The sequence below is a fragment of the Acipenser ruthenus genome, chromosome 4 (genome assembly GCF_902713425.1).
Source record: "Acipenser ruthenus chromosome 4, fAciRut3.2 maternal haplotype, whole genome shotgun sequence".
Taxonomy (NCBI): domain Eukaryota; kingdom Metazoa; phylum Chordata; class Actinopteri; order Acipenseriformes; family Acipenseridae; genus Acipenser; species Acipenser ruthenus.
In genome coordinates, this window is record NC_081192.1 from 20,892,792 (window position 1) to 20,913,056 (window position 20,265).

General features: G+C 37.5%; 1 protein-coding gene across 2 annotated transcripts; it reads left to right on the forward strand.

The window, feature by feature from the left end:
• The first annotated feature begins 462 nt into the window (after positions 1–462).
• On the forward strand, positions 463–19,926 carry LOC117400742 (transcription elongation factor A protein 1-like). Of its 2 annotated transcripts, none has more exons than XM_034001059.2 (10): positions 463–700; positions 2,312–2,374; positions 4,028–4,133; positions 4,863–4,977; positions 10,769–10,914; positions 13,402–13,458; positions 14,513–14,667; positions 15,986–16,132; positions 16,497–16,568; positions 19,631–19,926. In XM_034001059.2, the coding sequence occupies exons 1-10, from the start codon at positions 626–628 to the stop codon at positions 19,637–19,639; spliced, it is 945 nt and encodes a 314-aa protein (XP_033856950.1). In that variant the 5' UTR covers positions 463–625; the 3' UTR covers positions 19,640–19,926. The 2 variants fall into 2 exon arrangements, with proteins under 2 accessions (XP_033856950.1, XP_033856949.1); XM_034001058.3 differs by having other exon boundaries at positions 464–700; positions 10,766–10,914.
• Positions 19,927–20,265: the final 339 nt, after the last annotated feature.

The window sequence follows — 20,265 nt, forward strand, 5'->3', positions numbered from 1 at the left end:
CAATGTCGACCCAGGGGACTTTTTTGACCTGAAAAAAGAAACAAGGACCAGGGGTCACAAATGGAGATTAGATAAAGGGACATTCAGAACAGAAAATAGGAGGTACTTTTTTACACAGAGAAATGTGAGGGTCTGAAACCAACTCCCCAGTAATGTTGTTGAAGCTGACACCCTGGGATCCTTCAAGAAGCTGCTTGATGAGATTCTGGGATCAATAACAACCAAACGAGCAAGATGGGCTAAATGGCCTCCTCTCGTTTGTAAACTTTCTTATGTTCTTATGTACTTACATATTCTAGCACATATCTGGCTAGAGTTTGGGAACAAATGTGTCCCCTTTTTGTGTGTATACACTGCAAGACAGAACGAAATGCATTTTTAGCTACAGTCTCAGCACTGGTACACACGCCTTATTAGGTTTCTCGGGATCTGTCAGACATAACAACAAACAGTGCATACATCGATTGTATCTCCCGCCCCCTTTCTCCTTAGTGATTAGTCTTGTCTGTACCGTTTGCGTTTGATGCCTGGAGCCCGCCATTGACAGTGTTTGGTCATTGAGCTGCTTTCATTGTATTTTTTTCAATTTGTTTAGATTTTTTACAGCAATTAAATATCCACAACCATGGGGAAAAATGAGGAAGACGAGATAATAAGGATCGCTAAAAAGATGGACAAAATGGCGCAGAAAAAAAATGGGGTAAGGTTTGTTGCTGTATTTTGAACGGAGGATATGGAATGTTTTTTCCGTTTTTACAGCGCTGTTATACTCCTCATAATCGGGGAAGTAAATTTGGTAAACACAAATGAATAAGTAATCTACACCTACACATAAACATATAGAAACACAGAGTTTCTTAAAATAGTGTACCCTTTTCAAGGAGAGTGCGTTACCTACCATATCCACTTACGCGTACCGCCGGTAACGTGAACCCATGTTTTGTTTGTACACTAATGCAGATTTTGTGAACAGTCCAACATGCAAAATCGAAAGCACAGCATACACGTGTCCTTATTATTTCAGAAAATAAAACTTTGCAGTGTAATATTTCGAGGGTTATTCGCGTAATAATGTATACGTTCTCGTGTAATGTGTTTTGTATTGTTACACCACACAGCTGTGTAGATTCCCGACCCTCGATTGTGAAGTCAGCCGATTAGCAGCTATACTGTTTGGGGAAGCAACATTTGTGGTGGTGGTTTTTGTGTTGGACGTGTTGTTGCTTTCAAATTACATAAGTAACCGTGTTCGTGTTCAGCAGTGTACAGTGTTACAATACAATCAACTTGATACACGGACAGTAATGTGTATGTGTGTGTATATGTATATATATATATATATATATATATATATATATATATATATATATATACTCTCCACTTAAAGCAAGTTAAACCCAAGATAACTTTCGTACTATATTGGTATAATCAACATAACAATTTAAAGTCACACGTTTATTCTTTCAATCACAAAAATGATGCACATAATACTACTGTTTGTTATTTACCACGGCGACCTCTTGTGCCTGCATTTACTTTAGCATGATTTCTAAAACTAGTAATGAGAGCTGTATTATTATTATTGTTATTGTTATCTTAAACTATTAAAACCTTCAATTGTGGCGCACCACCGGATCTTAATAGCTTTTGCTTAAGTATTATGAGTGACTTACTTATCAAGTGTACATTATAAATGGCAGACAGACTCTTTTAAAATATGGCCTGAAATTGCTATTAGAAGCAGTAAAGGAAGCTTGTGTCTCACAGCTGGAACCATCAGGTGTTATAAACAAACTGGGATGTCAACAATATATATATATATATATATATATATATATATATATATATATATATATATATAATATATATCTTAATGCACTAACTGTAGAAAAAAATGAATATTACAGTTGTACATCACAGCTTTAATTGAAGTAAACTGTACAACAAAAATAAACACCCCCATGAATTATTTAAGTAGAACTTGGACATAAGATATTGTATGTTTTAATATAGGTATGATATTTGCATGTTATTGTAAACTGCATCTTTATTATGAGGATTGTTTAAATATTTAATACATTTGAGTAAATTTACTCACTGCTGCAATTAAAAAAAATACATGTTTTATTTTTGTTCTTCAACTTAAATTTCTATTCTTAGTTTAGTAATTATGCCCAAAATGTGTTTTGCTTGTTTAGTTCCAGAGCTTTGTTAGCAAAGATTTTTTCAGTGTAAGCTGCCAAGCTTTAAAAAGAACCCCCTCAGTCGAGATTTTGAATTTGAAGACTGTTTTTCTATACCTGTGTTACAGTCTGAAGCCTTGGATCTGCTGAAGGAGTTAAAGAATATACCTATGACTCTGGAATTGTTGCAGGTAAACTAAAGTTGGTTATTTCTTATAATAGTGCTACACAAAGTTTTATAAAGAACCAAAGGAGCGATGGCCAATCTAACAAAGGTATGCTCCTTCCACACCTTCTGTAGTTATACATGGTAAGCTGAATGTCCTGCTTATGACCAGCAGGAAATAAACACAGGAGGTTAGAATGTGTTATGATTGAATACTCTTAATAAATGTCTGGTTCTTAAAGGAGGAGAAAAAGGAAAAAAAGTCTTTTGACTAGCCCTTGTATTGGTTCTTCAACAGGCTTGTGTGAACCCATGAGAAGTATTTGTATTGTAGATGGATGCGTGAAGCGTTTTTGTTTCGGATTGTATTAAAGTACTGTGTTATAGACTTTCTGTGCTGAAAAATGTACTTTATGTCTAGCAGGGGTTTAAAAAGTAAAATAAAAGCGGGGTTGTGTAACACAGCTTGAAAGCACGGGTTTATGTTCCTTGGTGAAGAGAAGACTACTACTCAGTAGCATGCAAACTGTTTCTCATGTAAAGTATCTGGTACCAATACCACTAAACAGCATCTGTAGAAGGTTGAAAACAGGGTTTTAAAAATAAATAAATTGTCCTGTGGGTCCCTGAGTGCCTCACCTGGTAAAAGAGCAGCAGCATGGTGTGCGGGGCAAATCATACAGGAACAAAGTTGGGTTCAATTCCCTTTTTCAATTCCAATTCCATTTGAAATTCATTTTTAAAATAAATTCCCAATCCAATTCCCAGCCCTTTTAATCAATTCCCATTCCCAGCCCTTTTAATCAATTCCAATTCCAATTCCCTTTTAATCAATTCCAATTCCCTTTTAATCAATTCCAGTTCCCTTTTAATCAATTCCATTTCCCCAGCCCTTTTAATCAATTCCGATTCCCTTTTAATCAATTCCATTTCCCCAGCCCTTTTAATCTGTTCCGATTCCCTTTTAATCAATTCCATTTCCCCAGCCCTTTTAATCAATTCCAATTCCCTTTTAATCAATTCCGATTCCCTTTTAATCAATTCCATTTCCCCAGCCCTTTTAATCAATTCCATTTCCCCAGCCCTTTTAATCAATTCCAATTCCCTTTTAATCAATTCCATTTCCCCAGCCCTTTTAATCAATTCCAATTCCCTTTTAATCAGTTCCATTTCCCCAGCCCTTTTAATCAATTCCAGTTCCAAGTTGATTAAAAGGGAATGGGAATTTATTTTTAAAAATAATTAGAAATGGAATTGGAATTGATTCCAACCCTGTCCAGGAATGCAGTGTCTTTGCATTTAAACAAACCACATTTTAGCAAGATTTGTGACAGATGCATAATGTTTCCAATGTTCTCTGGAACAAAGGAACCCAAATCGATCTCCATGACAACATGTGGCAGGGAAACAATTAACGAGGCCCCATGCAGGATTTACGTTTTAAATAAATGTAATTTTAAATCTGGTTAAAATGATAAAAATGTATTTTGTAGCAATTTATGCAGCTTTTAAAAACTATATTTTGTTTTTCCTTGCTGGGAAAGCATCTTAAATATATTCTGACTTGCTTATTGGGGTGTTCAGAGTCTGAAACTGGTAAAGGTAACTTAGCTTGTTATGTCTTGTCAGAGGCCCCGTCCATAGGTTTATTAACGCATTAAGCTGTTTTTATTTCTAGTCTACAAGGATAGGGATGTCGGTGAATGCCATCCGCAAGCAAAGCACAGATGACGAGGTTACATCGCTAGCAAAGTCACTCATCAAATCCTGGAAGAAGCTATTAGGTAACAGGGAAATAAACATATATTGTGGTGGGGGAAGCGTTTCTCTGTAAGGAGTTACAAACACAATACACAACTGAGTTTTAATTAAAATCACATTCATTGCTGGAACTACCCAACATCATGAAGTAATACTCTTGTTTTGGTACTTCTCATAAACATATATTAAATAAATATAGCTGCATTTTTACAAGAAAGAAATAAAATTATTTAGATCTACCAAGGGAAATTAATGTATAGTGCGTTACTTTTTATGGTTTTAAGTGCCAACACCACAGTAAAATGTTATAAAGTCACATAAGCAAGATGACCACACCATATAAACTGTATATCAACCTAGAGAGAGAGAGAGTGAACCCTAGTGGAAAAATGAATGAGTAAATAAAAAAATAAATATTGGCTGTGGTGTGTTTAAAGTTCTGACTGTTGGTTTCACTTGGTTTGTAAAACTACTTGTAGTATTTTATGGCAATTTAAAAGTTTGCTAGACAGGAGGAATGTATGATTTGTGTTAGGTCTATACTGTGGCCCCTTATTTTAAAACGAGTAAAAGAACATTTTCAGTGACAAATTAAAAACAATATCCTTTGAATTAATTAGTTTCTTGCTAGATTTTTACCACATTACTATTGTTTTATTTGTCTAAAAAAAAAATGCAGCCTCTGCGCTTCAAAACAGAGCCCTTGTTTGACAAGAGCTTTATTGGTTTTGTTCTGATTTTTATTGGGGAAGATGAACCAGGAGGAGCAGAGAAAGCGCCAGAAGAGAAGAAAAAGGAGCCTGCCTCATTACCAGTCCCTGCACCTGCTTCATGTTCACAGAACAGTCCTGAACCAAGAGAAAAAAGGTACTTTTTAAACCATAACATCTGTGTATCAGTGAACTATCCTTTAGAGGGAGCAAGGGAGACAGTGGCTCTTTAAAATTCAAAGTGAAAAAAAAAATATATATAATGTAGCAGACAAAAGTATTTGGGCAGTTACAAAAAAATGAGTAAAACCACAAAGAAAGTGATTTCTATAATTTCTAATTATTCTATTTATAAGAATTGAGAGAAGATGGTCAAGAAATTCACGAGAGAACAATTCAACGATACCTTAACAAGATGAATGTCCATGGGCGAAAACCAAGATGCAAACCTTTGTTAAAAACAGTAACAATACTGTATTTCAGGAATAAACAAAACATTTAACTTGAACTGCTATTTGGCATCCTTTGTTTTGTAGTTAATTCACTGGGGTAGGCCTACACAACATATTCTTTACTCCTGGGATATTTTTCTACTTTAATGTGTTACATATTGTAGCATCTTGCTGTAAAATAAAGGCACACACACACCATGCCCCCCTGTCCCTGCTGCTGTGCTGTCTCTGCCTGCGTACTGAGCAATATAATTGCTTTTATTACTTTTACAAATATTTAAATTATGAGCGACTATCCAAACATGAAAATCCCATGTTCGTCCCAGTACTGTCCAAAATAAAACATTTTTCATCAAGAAAGCAAGAATATGTTTGGAGGAAGAGAGGAGAAGAATTTAAAGAAAAGTTCATGAGTGATGGTATGGGCTTCTTAGAAGCCTTCTTCCTCAGGCACTGGCCAATGAGTGGATCAATGAGTGCTGCAAAATATCAAGGCAGCACTCTCATTTGTTACCCAGTTCTAGAAGGCACTTTGGACGGAAGTTTGTATTCCAGCAGGATAATGACCCTAAGCGTTCTGCAAAGTCTACAAAGGAATTTCTAGAAAAAAAGGAAGATTCTGGATTGGCCATCGTAGTCCCCAGACTTTAATCTCATCGAGATGTTGTAGACTGACTTGAAGGAGGAGGCTGTTGTGGTCCAGTGGTTAAAGAAAAGAGCTTGTAACCAGAAGGTCTCCGGTTCAAATCCCACCTCAGCCACTGACTCATTGTGTGACCCTGAGCAAGTCACTTAACCTCCTTGTGCTCCGTCTTTCGGGTGAGACGTAGCTGTAAGTGACTCTGCAGCTGATGCATTGTTCACACACCCTAGTCTCTGTAAGTCGCCTTGGATAAAGGCGTCTGCTAAATAAACAAATAATAATAAAAAGGCTGCTGTTGCAAAAAGGAAACCAAAGTCGATTGCAGAACTCAAAGCTGTATGTGTTGCATAATGGGCAAATATATTTCTGGAAAGATGCAAGAAACTGGTTTCAAAATACAAAAAGACTGCAAGCTGTAAAGGAAGCAAATGGTGGGCACACAACATACTAATGTAAAGGTGCCCAAATACTTTTGTCAAAGTATGAAATTAGCTTTCACATGTCATTTTATGAATGTTATGTAATAATTTGTTTTATTACAAAGCTGAATTTCTACTTTAATTTATATCTTTCAATAGAACAATTAGAAATTATAGAAATCACTTTGTGGTTTTTGTCTTTTTTTTTTTTTTAAACTGCCCAAATACTTTTCTGTGACTATATGTATTGTTGTGTAGCATTATAATTAGGACTTATGTTTTTCGTTTTTTATTAATTTCATTTTTCAGTGCTTATTTTTAGCTATTTTCGAGTTTACTCTAAATGGTTTATTTTTGGGGGGCTTTCGCTTTTTATATACTGTATGAAATTATTGTCTCTCTATAGAGCCCCTGTTACACCAGCTGAGGGAGAAACTGCCTGGATTGGCAGTACCAGCTGCGCCCAATGCAACCCCTATCAAGCTCTCTGCCCATGCTGACGATCTCAGTGTGTTTGTCACCACTGACCGAGACGTCGCTGTGCTGGAGTCATGCATTATAATGTATGAAAAGGCAACCTCAGCACGAGTAAACTGGGCAAAAAGTGAAGCTTTTCTTGTTGGCAGCTGGGAGGATACCTCCCCTCCATTACTGCCTTCAGTTTTAAACTGGAATAAAACTGGGGTCAGACTTTTAGGTATTTATTTTGGGAATGAGAAGTTCATGCAGCTGAACTGGGAGGGGCTGCTGGACAGGGTGAAGGGTAGGCTGCAGAGCTGGCAGTGGCTCCTCTCTCGGCTCTCCTTCAGGGGCAGGGTCCTCATCATTAATAATCTTGTCGCCTCCATGCTTTGGCATAAGCTGATGTGCCTGGATCCTCCCCTGGTTTTGTTAAATGAAATACAGAAATGCGTGGTGCAGTTTTTTTGGAGCGGGCATCACTGGCTGCGCCCTGCTGTTTTGTATCTCCCCCGTGAGGAGGGAGGGCAGGGGCTCATTGATATCCCTAGCAGGATTGCAGCGTTTAGGCTGCAGGCTGCCCAGAGACTGTTGTACACCCCACAGCTGAGCTGGAAAGACCTGGCATTTTGTTTATTGCAGAAGGCAGGGAAGCTGGGTTTTGACAGACATTTGTTTTTAATATCTCTTGATTGTTTTAGTGATGCAGGGTTGGAGGGTTTTTATAAGAATCTGTTAAATGCTTGGAGACTTTTAAAGATCACAAGGTCAGAAGAATCACAGAGCACACAGTGGGTGTTTGAAGAGCCCCTGTTTTTTAACCCCATTTTTAAATGTGAGCTTTTTAGCTCTGTTTTTTTATCCACTTTGTTTTTTAAAGCCGGTTTTACTAAACTGGGGCATTTAATTGATTTTAACATTTTCAATTGGAAAGCCAGCAGGGTTTTAACCCCTGCACTGAATATTAGATCAGAGCGTTTCCTGGAGAAGGTGCTGTGATCTCCAGGCATCCCTCTGTCCGGCACTCTCCCAGTTTCTGAGCAGGTTTCTGGCGGAGCACGTGGCTCCAGAGCAGAAACCCCTGTTCCCTGCAGTGCTGGTCTCCCCTTCAGTGACAGTGGAGGAGGAGGAGGAGCCGGCTGGAAAGCTGCTGTCGCTTAAGAAGGTCACTGAGGTGGCTTTCCACACAATTGAGAAAAAGACACTATATGAAGTCTGTGAAAACCAGACACCTTGGTGTCCCTGTTGCTGAAGTTCCTGTCTGGAAGGTGCTGTATAAGCTTCCCTTGCCTAAGCGCTCCGGAGACCTGCAGTGGACAGTGCTGCTGCGTGGCATTTTTGCCACAAATTGTTATTTGAGCCCAGTGGAACCAGGGGTCAGTGTCCAGTGCCCCTTCTGTCCCGTGGAGGAGTCTGTTTTCCATTTGTTTGTGGATTACCCACGGCTGCAGCCCTTCTTTTTGTTTTTAGAGAACCTGCTGGCTTCCTTGGGGGTTATTTTTACTAAAACATTTTTTGTTTTTAGTGTAAAGTATAGTTTTGCACGGAGGGATAGGTGCTCATTGGTTAACTTTGTCCTTGGTCAGGCGAAATTAGCTATTTTAAAATACTGAAAAAATAAGATTTTAGCCACTGGTTTTATGAATCCCATTAGTATTTTTAGGATCAAGATGGGGTTTGCCTGTTTTAAAATGGTGCACGACCTGGACAGTTTTGAGAGACGTTGGTGCATTGGGGAGGGGGTGTGTGCCGTGAGTGAGGAAGGGCAGCTTGTTCTGCTCATGTGAGAAACACTCTGAAAGACTGATCCCATTGAACTGGATCTGTCATGATATTTTGCACCAATGTATTTTGTTTTGGCTTTATTTAGTTTTTTATATTGTATTCTAATTTATAGAATAAAGGGATCTTAAAAGTCTCTCTCTCTCTCTCTCTCTCTCTCTCTCTCTCTCTCTCTCTCTCTCTCTCTCTCTCTCTCTCTCTCTCTCTCTCTCTCTCTCTCTCTCTCTCTCTCTCTCTCTCTCTCTCTCTCTCTCTCTCTCTCTCTCTCTCTCTCTCTCTCTCTCTCTCTCTATATATATATATATATATATATATATATATATATATATATATATATATATATATATATATATATATATATATGTATATATATATATGTATATATATATGTAAACTGCCTTGCATAAGTATTCACCCCCCTTGGACTTTTCCACATTTTGTAGTGTTACAACCTGGAATTAAAATGGATTTAATTAGGATTTTTTGTCACTAATCTACACAAAATAGTCCATAATGTCAAAGTGGGGATAAAAATCTGCATATTTTTAAAAATTATTTACAAATAAAAAACTGAAAAGTCTTGATTGCATAAGTATTCACCCCCTTTGCTGTGACACCCCTAAATAAGCTCTGGTGCAACCAATTGCCTTCAGAAGTCACATAATTAGTTGAATGGAGTCCACCTGTGTGCAATTAAAGTGTCACGTGATCTCAGATTAAATACACCTGTTTCTGGAAGGCCCCAGAGTTTGTTAGAGAGCATATCTAAACAAACAGCATCATGAAGACCAAGGAGCTATCAAAACAAGTCCGGGATAAAGTTCTGGAGAAGCACCAATCAGGGTTGGGTTATAAAAAAATATCCCAAACTTTGAACATCCCCCGGAGCACCGTTAAATCCATTATTAAAAAATGGAAAGAATATGGCACAACCATGACTCTGCCTAGAGAAGGCCCTCCACCAAAACTCAGTGACCAGGTAAGGAGAGCATTAGTCAGAGAAGCAACCAAGAGGCCAATGGTAACTCTGAAGGAGCTGGAGAGATCCACAGCTGAGATGGGAGAAACCGTCCATGGGACAACTATAACCCGGACACTCCACAAAGCTGGGCTTTATGGAAGAGTGGCGAGAAGAAAGCCATTGCTGAAAAAAACCCATATCAAATCCCGTTTGAATTTTGCCAAAAGGCATGTAGGAGACGCAGCAAACGTGGAAAAAGGTTCTCTGGTCTAATGAGACCAAAATTGAACTTTTTGGCCTTAGCGCAAAACGCTATGTGTGGCGCAAAGCCAACACTGCTCATCACTTTGAGAACACCATCCCCACGGTGAAGCATGGTGGTGGCAGCATCATGTTATAGGGATGCTTTTCATCGGCAGGGACTGGGAAACTGGTCAGGATTGAGGGCAAGATGGATGGATCCAAATACAGGGACATTCTAGAGGAAAACCTGTTTCAGTCTGCAAGAGACCTGGGACTGGGGAGGAGGTTCACCTTCCAGCAGGACAATGACCCTAAACACACAGCCAAAGCTACACTGGAATGGTTTAAAAACAAGAACCTGAATGTTTTAGAATGGACCAGTCAATGCCCAGACCTCAATCCAATTGAGAATCTGTGGCAAGAAAATTGCTGTTCACCAATGGTCCCCATCCAACTTGACAGAGCTTGAGCAATTTTGCCAAGAAGAATGGGCAAAAATTGCAGGATCCAGATGTGCAAAGCTGGTAGAGACTTACCCAAAAAGACTCACAGCTGTAATTGCTGCCAAAGGTGCTTCTACAAAGTATTGACTCGGGGGTGAATACTTATGCAACCAACAAATGTCTTTTTTTTTGTTTAATTAACTTTTGTGTCACAATAAAACATATTTTCCACCTTCAAAGTGTTAAGTATGTTGTGTAAATCAAATGGTAAAAGTCCCAATTAAATCCATTTTAATTCCAGGTTGTAACACTACAGAATGTGGAAAAGTCCAACTTATGCAAGGCACTGTGTATGTATGGAGAGAGAGAGAGAGAGAGAGAGAGAGAGAGAGAGACTGTAGTAAAGTTATATGATCAATATTTTCTAGAACAATCAATACCTTTAAGTATTCCTATTTAAGCAGTTGCTTGCAACATAGTGAGTATTTTTGTGCTTGTTTATTTGTTTGATGTTTAAAACATGTTGTATTCTAATCTTTTCAGCAGCTCAAGCAGTAACTCAAGCAGTAAAGACGAAGCTGGTGATGCTCCTGTAAATTCTCTGATTACAACTTTCCCTCGCGCCCCAAACACATCCGACTCTGTGAGGATTAAGTGCAGGGAAATGTTATGCAATGCTCTTCAAGCAGGGGGTAAGCTTATTTTTTTTTATTTTACATTTTTTAACATGGGGAGGGTGTTGGGAGTGCTTTTAAGTTGGGCTGTACAGTATGTGTGTATTAGGGATGGGAATTTGAAACGTATAAACTCTAAAGAAATAGTGAAACATTTAATAATATGCTAGACAATATGCTTTTATGTATGAAGTGAATACTGATGAAATATACAAAGCATTTTTACCTTAAATAAATATATATTTTTTATTTAGTCATAGGGAAAGGTTTTGACTAAAAAATAACATGTAGGCAATAAACAATAAACAACGGGGTGGAACAACCACAACAACACGTCCTAACAACAAAAAAAAGGAGAGCGCGAGAGAGAGAGATGAATAAATCATATCCGGGTAAACAGGTTGTGGGGGCGGAGGGAGTGAGTCTAATACTTCAGCGTATGATACTGCTTGAAGCATAGAGCAACGCACAGAGCTTGGCGCCGTCTCTTCGCTGTCACTTGATGTTGATGGTAAATATTCTTCACTTATGTCTTCATTGGCACACTCGCATTCGATTCAGTGGAAGAATTGTATGTATTTGAATTTAAATTGGAATCTGAATTCAGTATTATTATTAATACTTTTCTCACTGAGTGATTTTTTCTGGTTTACAAACACTGTTGACATTTTTGTGACTCGGTTTATTATATGTAATTCAGTCAATATCTGGCAGAGGGCGCAAGAGACCAATAAAAGGTGTTACAGAAACCTAGTGTTACAATATTATGTGATCTGGAGTTTTGTAGGCTCAGTAATTCAAGTTTAAAGTTGCAGAACGTACCGGTATGTTCGTACTCCCTGGGGACCAGCGAGCAGTGAACGTACCGGTATGTTCGTACTACTCAAAGAGTTAAGTATGTTTGAGTAGTTTTATGTTTACAGAGCTCACTTCATATCGCAAAAGACAATGAAACCTGTTGTATTAATTGTAATGATAATTTCTCAAAATATTATATAAATATCACAAAATATAATTCTTTGGGTTGTACAATTCACCTAGATTATGTTCGGACCAAAAAAATAAAAAAAATCAAAGTGGATTTTATTGTATAACAGTTTGTTTTTAAGACAAGCAGCCATTGAATTTCCAGACTTGGCTTTGCAGAAGGTGATGGATTTCGAGATGTGATCATTTGTTGTCATGCTGTACCGACCCATAAAACAATAGCAGCATGGCTGTGTGCTGCAGCTGTTCGTACAAAACTTTCAAAGGGAGAAAAAGTTTAGATTACCACAGACTTGTGGACCCCATTCCCCAATCTTCCCGTAGGCGGAAGGCTTTTTTCACTTGAAATTGTACTGTATGATTTTGGACCGAACGACCATTTGTTTAGTACCATTTTTGTTTGTATAATGGAACTACTGCAGTAAAACAAAGGACCTCCGAGAAACACTTCAAACAGGTAGGCCAGGCATCCCTTTTTAATAACTTACTGTAAAGCTTGTGTGAACACGTGAATTTGAATATGTTACGTTATTTAGCAATACTTGACCATATACAATTAACTGCACAAAAAGAAAAAAAACATATATGCATTACTTAATGTATTACTTGATTGTGTGTTAGATTGGCATTTAATAGGACTTGTGGCAATGTTAGGGAGGTTTATGTACGCTTGTATGTAGAGGAGAGTGGCGACGGATTCGAGAACTCAGAAATTGTAGCGCTCAAGTACTCGAGCAATATTTTTCTCGAAAATCCCACTCTTACTATCAAAGACCGCAAACTTTTTAATCTCCAAGGAAGACCTATTAATATCAGTCACAGTGCTCTTATCAATTCGAAAATCTTGTGCTATTTTATCCCTGGTAATTACCCTTTTCCAGAAGTGAAAGTATTTAAGTTACTTATATTTATTTATTTATTTATTTATTTATTTATTTATTTATTTTACAAAAAAAACAGAAGAGGTTCCTGTTTTTTTTTTTAGTTTTTCTTAAAGGTTCATTAATATTCTAAAAACCTTATACTATCTGAAAATGTGTTGAGTATGTGTACACTGTAGTTTTATCTCTACTGACAACTTTAATTACAACCATTGTTTGATTGAAGAGGACATTTAAATATAAACATTTCAATATATACTTTGGTGTGGGCGTGTTTTTTTTTTCTTCTTTGTAGTTAATGAAGTTTTTTGCGATGTTAAAACTTTATTTGCTTATTTAGGGTTTCTTTGCCTAGAAAATACTAACCAGGGCCGTCAGTATACATCAGAATGTAATATACAGAGTGTGTGTGTAGATATAGTTTAAACATTTAAACACTGACACTGCATAGCATTTAAATGTTTATAAAAAAGTACCAAAAGCACATCCCTAGTGTGTATATATTTAACAGTCAAATTACACTTAACCCCTAAATGCAAGTAGAACATACACGTTGAGTTTCCTGTGTATTCAATGGTACTGTCCTGCATGTGTTTTGTTCCCCATGCTCTAATTAATATCTCTTGATTCTTTCCAGATGACTATATTGCCATTGGTGCTGATTGCGAAGAACTTGGAGCCCAAATTGAGGACTATATCCTTTCTGTCTGAAATACTTTGATTAAAGTCCTCAAAGCAGAGATTGTCAACTTTATGTACCCATTTCACACATCCTTTACCAATACCTAACACAGTATCTTAAAGTGATTGTAGCTAACCAAATAGTTCCATTGATCCTTTTGCAACGCATATCCATTCTGAAATGTGCAGTGTTGTAAGAAACACGTTTCAGCTAACATGTATTTTGGTTTTAGAACATAATATCTATTAATACACTAGGTTAAATAAATCTGTTTGCAAGACGTACTTTCAGATTAACTTGTGCTTCCTGGATCCTTTCACTTCAGGACCTTCTTCCCTGCCAGTAGCCAACCAGCTGCTTCCCCTAATGACTGACATGCTTTGAAGTCTGTCAGGTGCTGGCCACAAAGACACCATTTGGGTGAATTTGAGCTAGAAAGTAAAGCAGTAACATACTTCCTGTCAGTCAATGCAAGAAAACTGACATTTCTTTAACCTAGTGAAGTACTAGATGTCATGTTCTAAAATGAAAACACGTGTTTGCTAAAACTGAACATATGAAACTTATATAGTGAATAAAAGTCCATGACAGGCAAGATAATTTATTTTGCTAGCTACAACCACTAACAAACCCGTTTTGTGATTAAGAACATACTACTTTAACCATCTACTTTTAACACTTTGCAAATCATCATCCTGGTAATATGAATCCTTCATAACACTAAGGTGTTTCTCACGATTGGTAACAATTGTGTTGGTTACATTTCTATAATAACCATCTATGACCTAGTAAACTGCAATATTGCTAGCAAAAAAAGGAGAGCACTGAAGAAAAAAAGTTTGTGTGCTACTTAAATTGTCTGCAGAGTTTGTCTGTCAGCCCAGTAAATTAAACTGGAAGGTCTCTTGAGCTACCGAATTGGTCCCTCATAGCTTTTTTTTTTATGTATACTGTTGTATTTATGTGACATTTCTAGGCATTTTTTTAAACAGAGAAAGATGGTATCTGAGAAAATGCTAGGAATTGAATTAATTGTGAACCAATAAGATCCTTGACCAGTGTGCACGTATCTTTCAAGAATTCAAAAACATTGACATGAAGTACAAAAACAGGGTGCGGAGTAGGATCGCAAATCTGAAGGATATTAAAAACCCCAATCTTAGAAGGAATGTCCTTTGTGGAAGTGTTGCTCCAGATAGAATGGCCAGGATGACGGCAGAGGTGAGGCTAAACATCTGCCATCCAAAAGTTGGGAAAGGTCATGTTCATGGGTGTTCTCCGTGAAAAAACAAGTTTAAACAGAGCAGGACAACAGTGTTGAAGTAGGCAGGTTTATTGATTAGATTTATAACATCAAATACATCAGGACACCCTCGATGGCAGGAAGGTTCATCTGCTACCAGCACCAACCAGCCAGTTAGCGAGATTAGTGAGAGGCATGGCCTGCATACAGGATGAATTGACACATTGGAAGCTACAGTAGTATGACATGTATAACATTATGACATTAAATCTGACATTGCATTACATTAGATTTGGATTTGTGCTCTGGCTCCTGGACTACCTGCGATCAGCCTAATGTTAATCCAAATATGAGAGCACAGTGGAGAGAGTCAGTGGTGATGCGCTAGCAAGAGAAAGACATTAATTTGGGCCTGATCCCTCACCCAAACTGTACCCTAGGGAGAAAAGCCCCCCCACCCCCCCCTCTTCTCTCAACCCCCCTCCCCCACACAAGAACCCAGCTCAAAACAAAACTGCAACATAACGTTTAAGGGTGGGTGTGGCAGGAGAGGGTTTGCTTGAATGACATTGGATGAAAGAAAGCAGGTAAGTACTCTCAGACTAAACCATTTATAGCAGGTAGGGGGTTTGCCCCGCTCTCTGAACTACAGCAAGCTTACATTTTTGTTGTCTGAAGGGTTAGCGCTTAAAATACAGCCAGTGGGGTCTATTCAGTTGCTGTAAACAGTGAAAGATCTAAATGCCCGCACTGAATTGTAATTTGAGAACCAAGGTTATGAAAAACTAAGTATGTAATTGTCTTTGGTGCATTTCAGTCTGTACAAACATGTAAAATACCAGAGAGGGTCCTATTGTGATTTAAATGTGATATTTATATTTACCACAGTTTACATAATTTGCCCCTAGGGTCCAAGCAAGTTTAAGTGTGTGTTCCCTCTGATGAGGCATTAAAGCAGAAGCAGTGTCTATCTTCAGTTTAGACTGCTAAAACATTTGTTAATATTTTGTAATATAATCACATTACTATCCTGTAGCTATTTCAAACAAGGGTGCCCAAACTTTGACCCTGTTGCATTACAATGTGAATTAGCAGTCGGTCCACAATTACTGGAATGTTGTTTTTTTTAAATCGCAATATGCCTTCAGTACAGCTCTACCATATGGGTTGGCCTTGGTGCTTGTGTCTGTTTAGTGTAGTTAGATGAATTGACAGTATAGTACCAGCCCTTTGTGGAAAAAAGTTTGCACATGCCTCGTCAAGAAGAATATAAATCTGAACAAATCTTGCATGCAGGATATGGCCAGCGATGAACTTAAGGAGATGAGAAAAAACCTCACCAAAGAAGCAATCAGAGACCATCAAATGGCGAAGACAGGAGGCACCCCGTCTGACATGTTCTGTTGTGGGAAATGCAAGAAGAGGAACTGTACATATACACAGGTACGTGCTTTTATAAACAGATGAGAACAAATTAACGTAGGTGATGGGGGGGGGGGGGGGTCAATAGAGTATGAGATGATGCAGTAAGAAAATATTTTTGTTTTATATTGTATTTAAAAAGAAAAAACACATCCCCTCACAGGGACTGGGATATAGTGGAATAGTGGAGGCGGTCAAACTTCCATCTGTCACACTTTACATTTTTCCATGTATCTGGAAAACTGCTTTTGCAATTGTGATTAAGCTTGATGTTAACAGTATTTAGCATTAGTTATGTACGTCACATTGGGTGCCAATTAAATTTACATACAGTACTGTCTTGTTTGTAATGTGATTAACCGCTTCCCTGGTTCATGTTTTGCAGGTTCAGACACGTAGCGCTGATGAACCTATGACCACATTTGTTTTCTGTATTGAATGTGGAAACAGGTGGAAGGTAAGAGTTCAAGTTATTTGTGTGTGTGTACACTTTATGCAGGAGAGATGCTTGCGATTTATATAAAATGGCAAGGCACAGTTTCATATCATCCTAATACATTATTGTCATATGATTTGTTTGCATTAGCAATGTGTGTGTAATATATATATATATGTGTGTGTGTGTGTGTGTGTATATATATATATATATATATATATATATATATATATATATATATAATCCACACATTTGAAAATGGAGAATTGCTGTGTAACAAAATGTGCAAAATCAAAAAGAAAAATGTAGTGTAGTACACAAATACATGAATAATTGATAAAAAAAAAAAAAAAAATCTGTTGTATCAAGACGTTTCAAACTAGAAGTCCTTTAGCTGGATGGAAAATATGAATCAGTGTGTAAAATATGAATCGGTGATTGGAAATCCTAGCCTGTGATTGGTTAAAACCTTATCATACGAGGAAAAATAGATTGAACTGTTGCCCTAACATCCTTACACCACCAGTCAATAGTCTCCATCTGTTATGTGATTGGTTCACATCACTCAGTCCTGCCCCTTTTCAAAGGAACACCTTTCTCCCCTGCACTCTTCACAAGTGAATGAACACCGATTCTGTGAGTTAACAGAAAATTAATTGCAAAACATACTGCAAAAGAAAGATGCTCCAAACACTAAAATGGTGATTAAACTGTCACTGTTTTCTGACTTTCTGAAATTCAAACAAATTCAACTTGCCATAAACTGGATTATGCTGCAGTATGAATTTTTTTTCCTGCTATTTATTTATGTTATTTATTTATGTATGTTGTATCGGCAATATTTAAACAAAATATATAACTTTGTATTTATTATCCAACTTGTCGCACTTATTTTATTGACTGATTCATAGATTAAATATGTACTGCAGACCTCAGTTCATAGTGGAAAATTAAATACCCCTCGGGAAGACTATTGTTACCTGCGGCTTCTGGCATTGTAGCCCCCTGTCGGTAACAATAGTCTTCCCTCATTTCAATAATTTTCTGTTATAGCCATCCTCTCTGTCCATATTTACTATATATAGTAAATATGGACTGGAGAGGTGTATAGTGGGAAACTATGGCCCCCAAGGGAAGAACTATTGTTACTAACAGGAGACTATAACTCCCTGACCTGGAGGTAACTATAGTTCTTCCCGAGGGGCCTTTAGTTTCCCATTATGAACTGAGGTCTGCAGTCCATATTTGGCATATGAATCAGTCAAGCTAGTAATGTTTTTGAAGTCCATAGCGCATAGTTATTAGTTTTTTTGGCATAGAACTGTCCGTCTGACTTAGCATAGAATTTTCGGAGGAGTCTGAGTTTGAAGGCTGTATTTATTTGCATCGTCTCGTTGGATTTGTTTGAGTATTAGGAAGTCAGAAAACAACGAAAGCAAAGTTTTTATGACAATTTTAGTGTTTGCAGCATCTTTGTTTTGTAGTGTATTTTGTAATTTTCTGTTGCCCGCCATTTTGCTTTATTGTGTGAAAGGGGAAGGACGTTCAGCATGATGACGCAACAAACAAACAAAAAAAATACTATTGACCATAAATAGTCTCACAGGGGCAGTAGTTGGATAATTAGGGCTTCTAGTTTTCGGGTTTTATTTTTGATCACGTGATGTCCCTTTTAACCCTTTGCAGTCCATTTATTAAGTGCGCGTCAGGTCCAATTTATTTTCACACGTGCAGTTAATTTTAGACGCGCTGTTTAAAAGTATTTTTTTTCGCAGTCAAACGGGTTTAAAAGGCCCTGCATATCAACAAAGCACTCACTAGGCATCTCCAGCCCCGCCCCACCCTTTCGTTCGCTATCGCTTTCACATATGCTAAGAAATAAATAATAATAATAATAATAATAGTCATACATACCGATCAATCATCTCCTGATCACTCGTTTTATCACCAAACTCCTCAATAATGCAATCCAAGTCATTATTTTATTAGTATAACATCTCAAAAAAGCTCTGCAAGTGTCCGTGATAGTCTCTGTGCGCTGATGCAGTATCAGACAGCTTGTTTCCTTATGACCGCCCATATGGGATGCCAGGGGCAGGTATGACTATTCATGAGATACGCCTTTTATTTAATTTTTTTTCGGCTTGTCTCGGCTCCTGTCGCTCCCACTCGGCCATTGAATGATTTTCTCGGCTTTTTCCGGAGAAAAAACGACTAGAAACCCGTTTTTTGCGTCTTTTTGATGATGTCGGACAGAGTCCGATATTGGACCGGATATGAATAATTGCAATGTCGGACGACCGCAAAGGGTTAAAGGGAGGGAGAGAGAAGGAAAATAAAAACCGAAAACTAGAAGCCCTATATATAATTCAGCTACAAATAAACCGAGCCAAACAGATGTGTTTTCAAATAGGATTTAAAAGATTCAATTGTGCTAGCATTCCTGATATGAATCGGGGGCAAGTTCCAAAGACAAGGGGCATTATAACTAAATGCCCTGGCTCCGACCAGAGTTCAAAGAAATTTTAGAGACTGTCAGAAGATTAGCATTGTCCAGTCTTGGGGAACAACCTGGGACAGCAGATCTTGAAGATAAGAAGGTCCAAGAGAATGTAGCCTTATAGGTAAGAAGAACGACAACTTATAATAATAGCATCAGTAATAAAACAAACTTGAATGAGATGGATGCAGTAATTGTATCAATTAAATATGCAATTTGATTAAAATTTGTAATCGCTTGACTGCCCTTATATATACAGTTGTAGTCAGAAGCTTACATAACCCAATGAAAATTGTTACTTTTGTGGATGAGGAAACAAAATTACATGAACAACTCAAATTAAGCCTTAACTGACAGGATATCAATGTTTTACAGGAAACAATAACACACAGCGAGTGGCAAATACCCCTCAATAATAATAACTGCGACAACTGTTCTTCTCAGGAACTAAATCGGACTAATTTTGTCACAAGTGCGACAAAAAATTTGTTTTTGCGAACATACGTTTTAATTTAGGCGCACGTGTGCCACTAAAAAAAGAAATCTAATTTGAAATTGTTGTCATTGTTTCCCTTCTCCCTAGTTCTGTTGAAGAGTGGCAAATTGTTCCTATGGGCAGAGATGAATACAGCTGGACCAGGACTTCACGAATACTCATTTTATACCTGTGTTTGTAAAGTAGAACAGACATAGACATTTTATATCTAGTGGAACCTGGTATATACAGATGGCCACAGAGAAAAACTCCCATGTTTTAATTCAGTTATCGCGTCATCTGAACCATTTATTGTATTTTAACTAGTTAGAATTCCATGATGATTGATGTTAAAACATTTTTTTATATGTAGTTTAACATTAAAATTTGATCAATAACTAGTGCTTTATGCTTTGTCTGTTTTCCTTTGAAAGAGAATAGGATTCGTGCGCACTGAACTGGTGAATGATCACAACTTGAAATGCTCAATTATACAATGAGGTAAATCTATATAATAAACAAAGTGAAGCTGACAAACATATTGGATTAAGTCTCCTAATAAGTTAAACAATTTTCACTTATTTACTACTATCTTATTTGGCTTTTTTTCAGCCTATTAAATGGTTAACAAACATCCTACAGTGTTATAAGAAACACATTACATTACCTTCGCTGTACCCCTACTGCAGATTTTTGTTTTAATTTAGTTTCGTGATTGTTGTGGTATTTTCATTCACCCATCA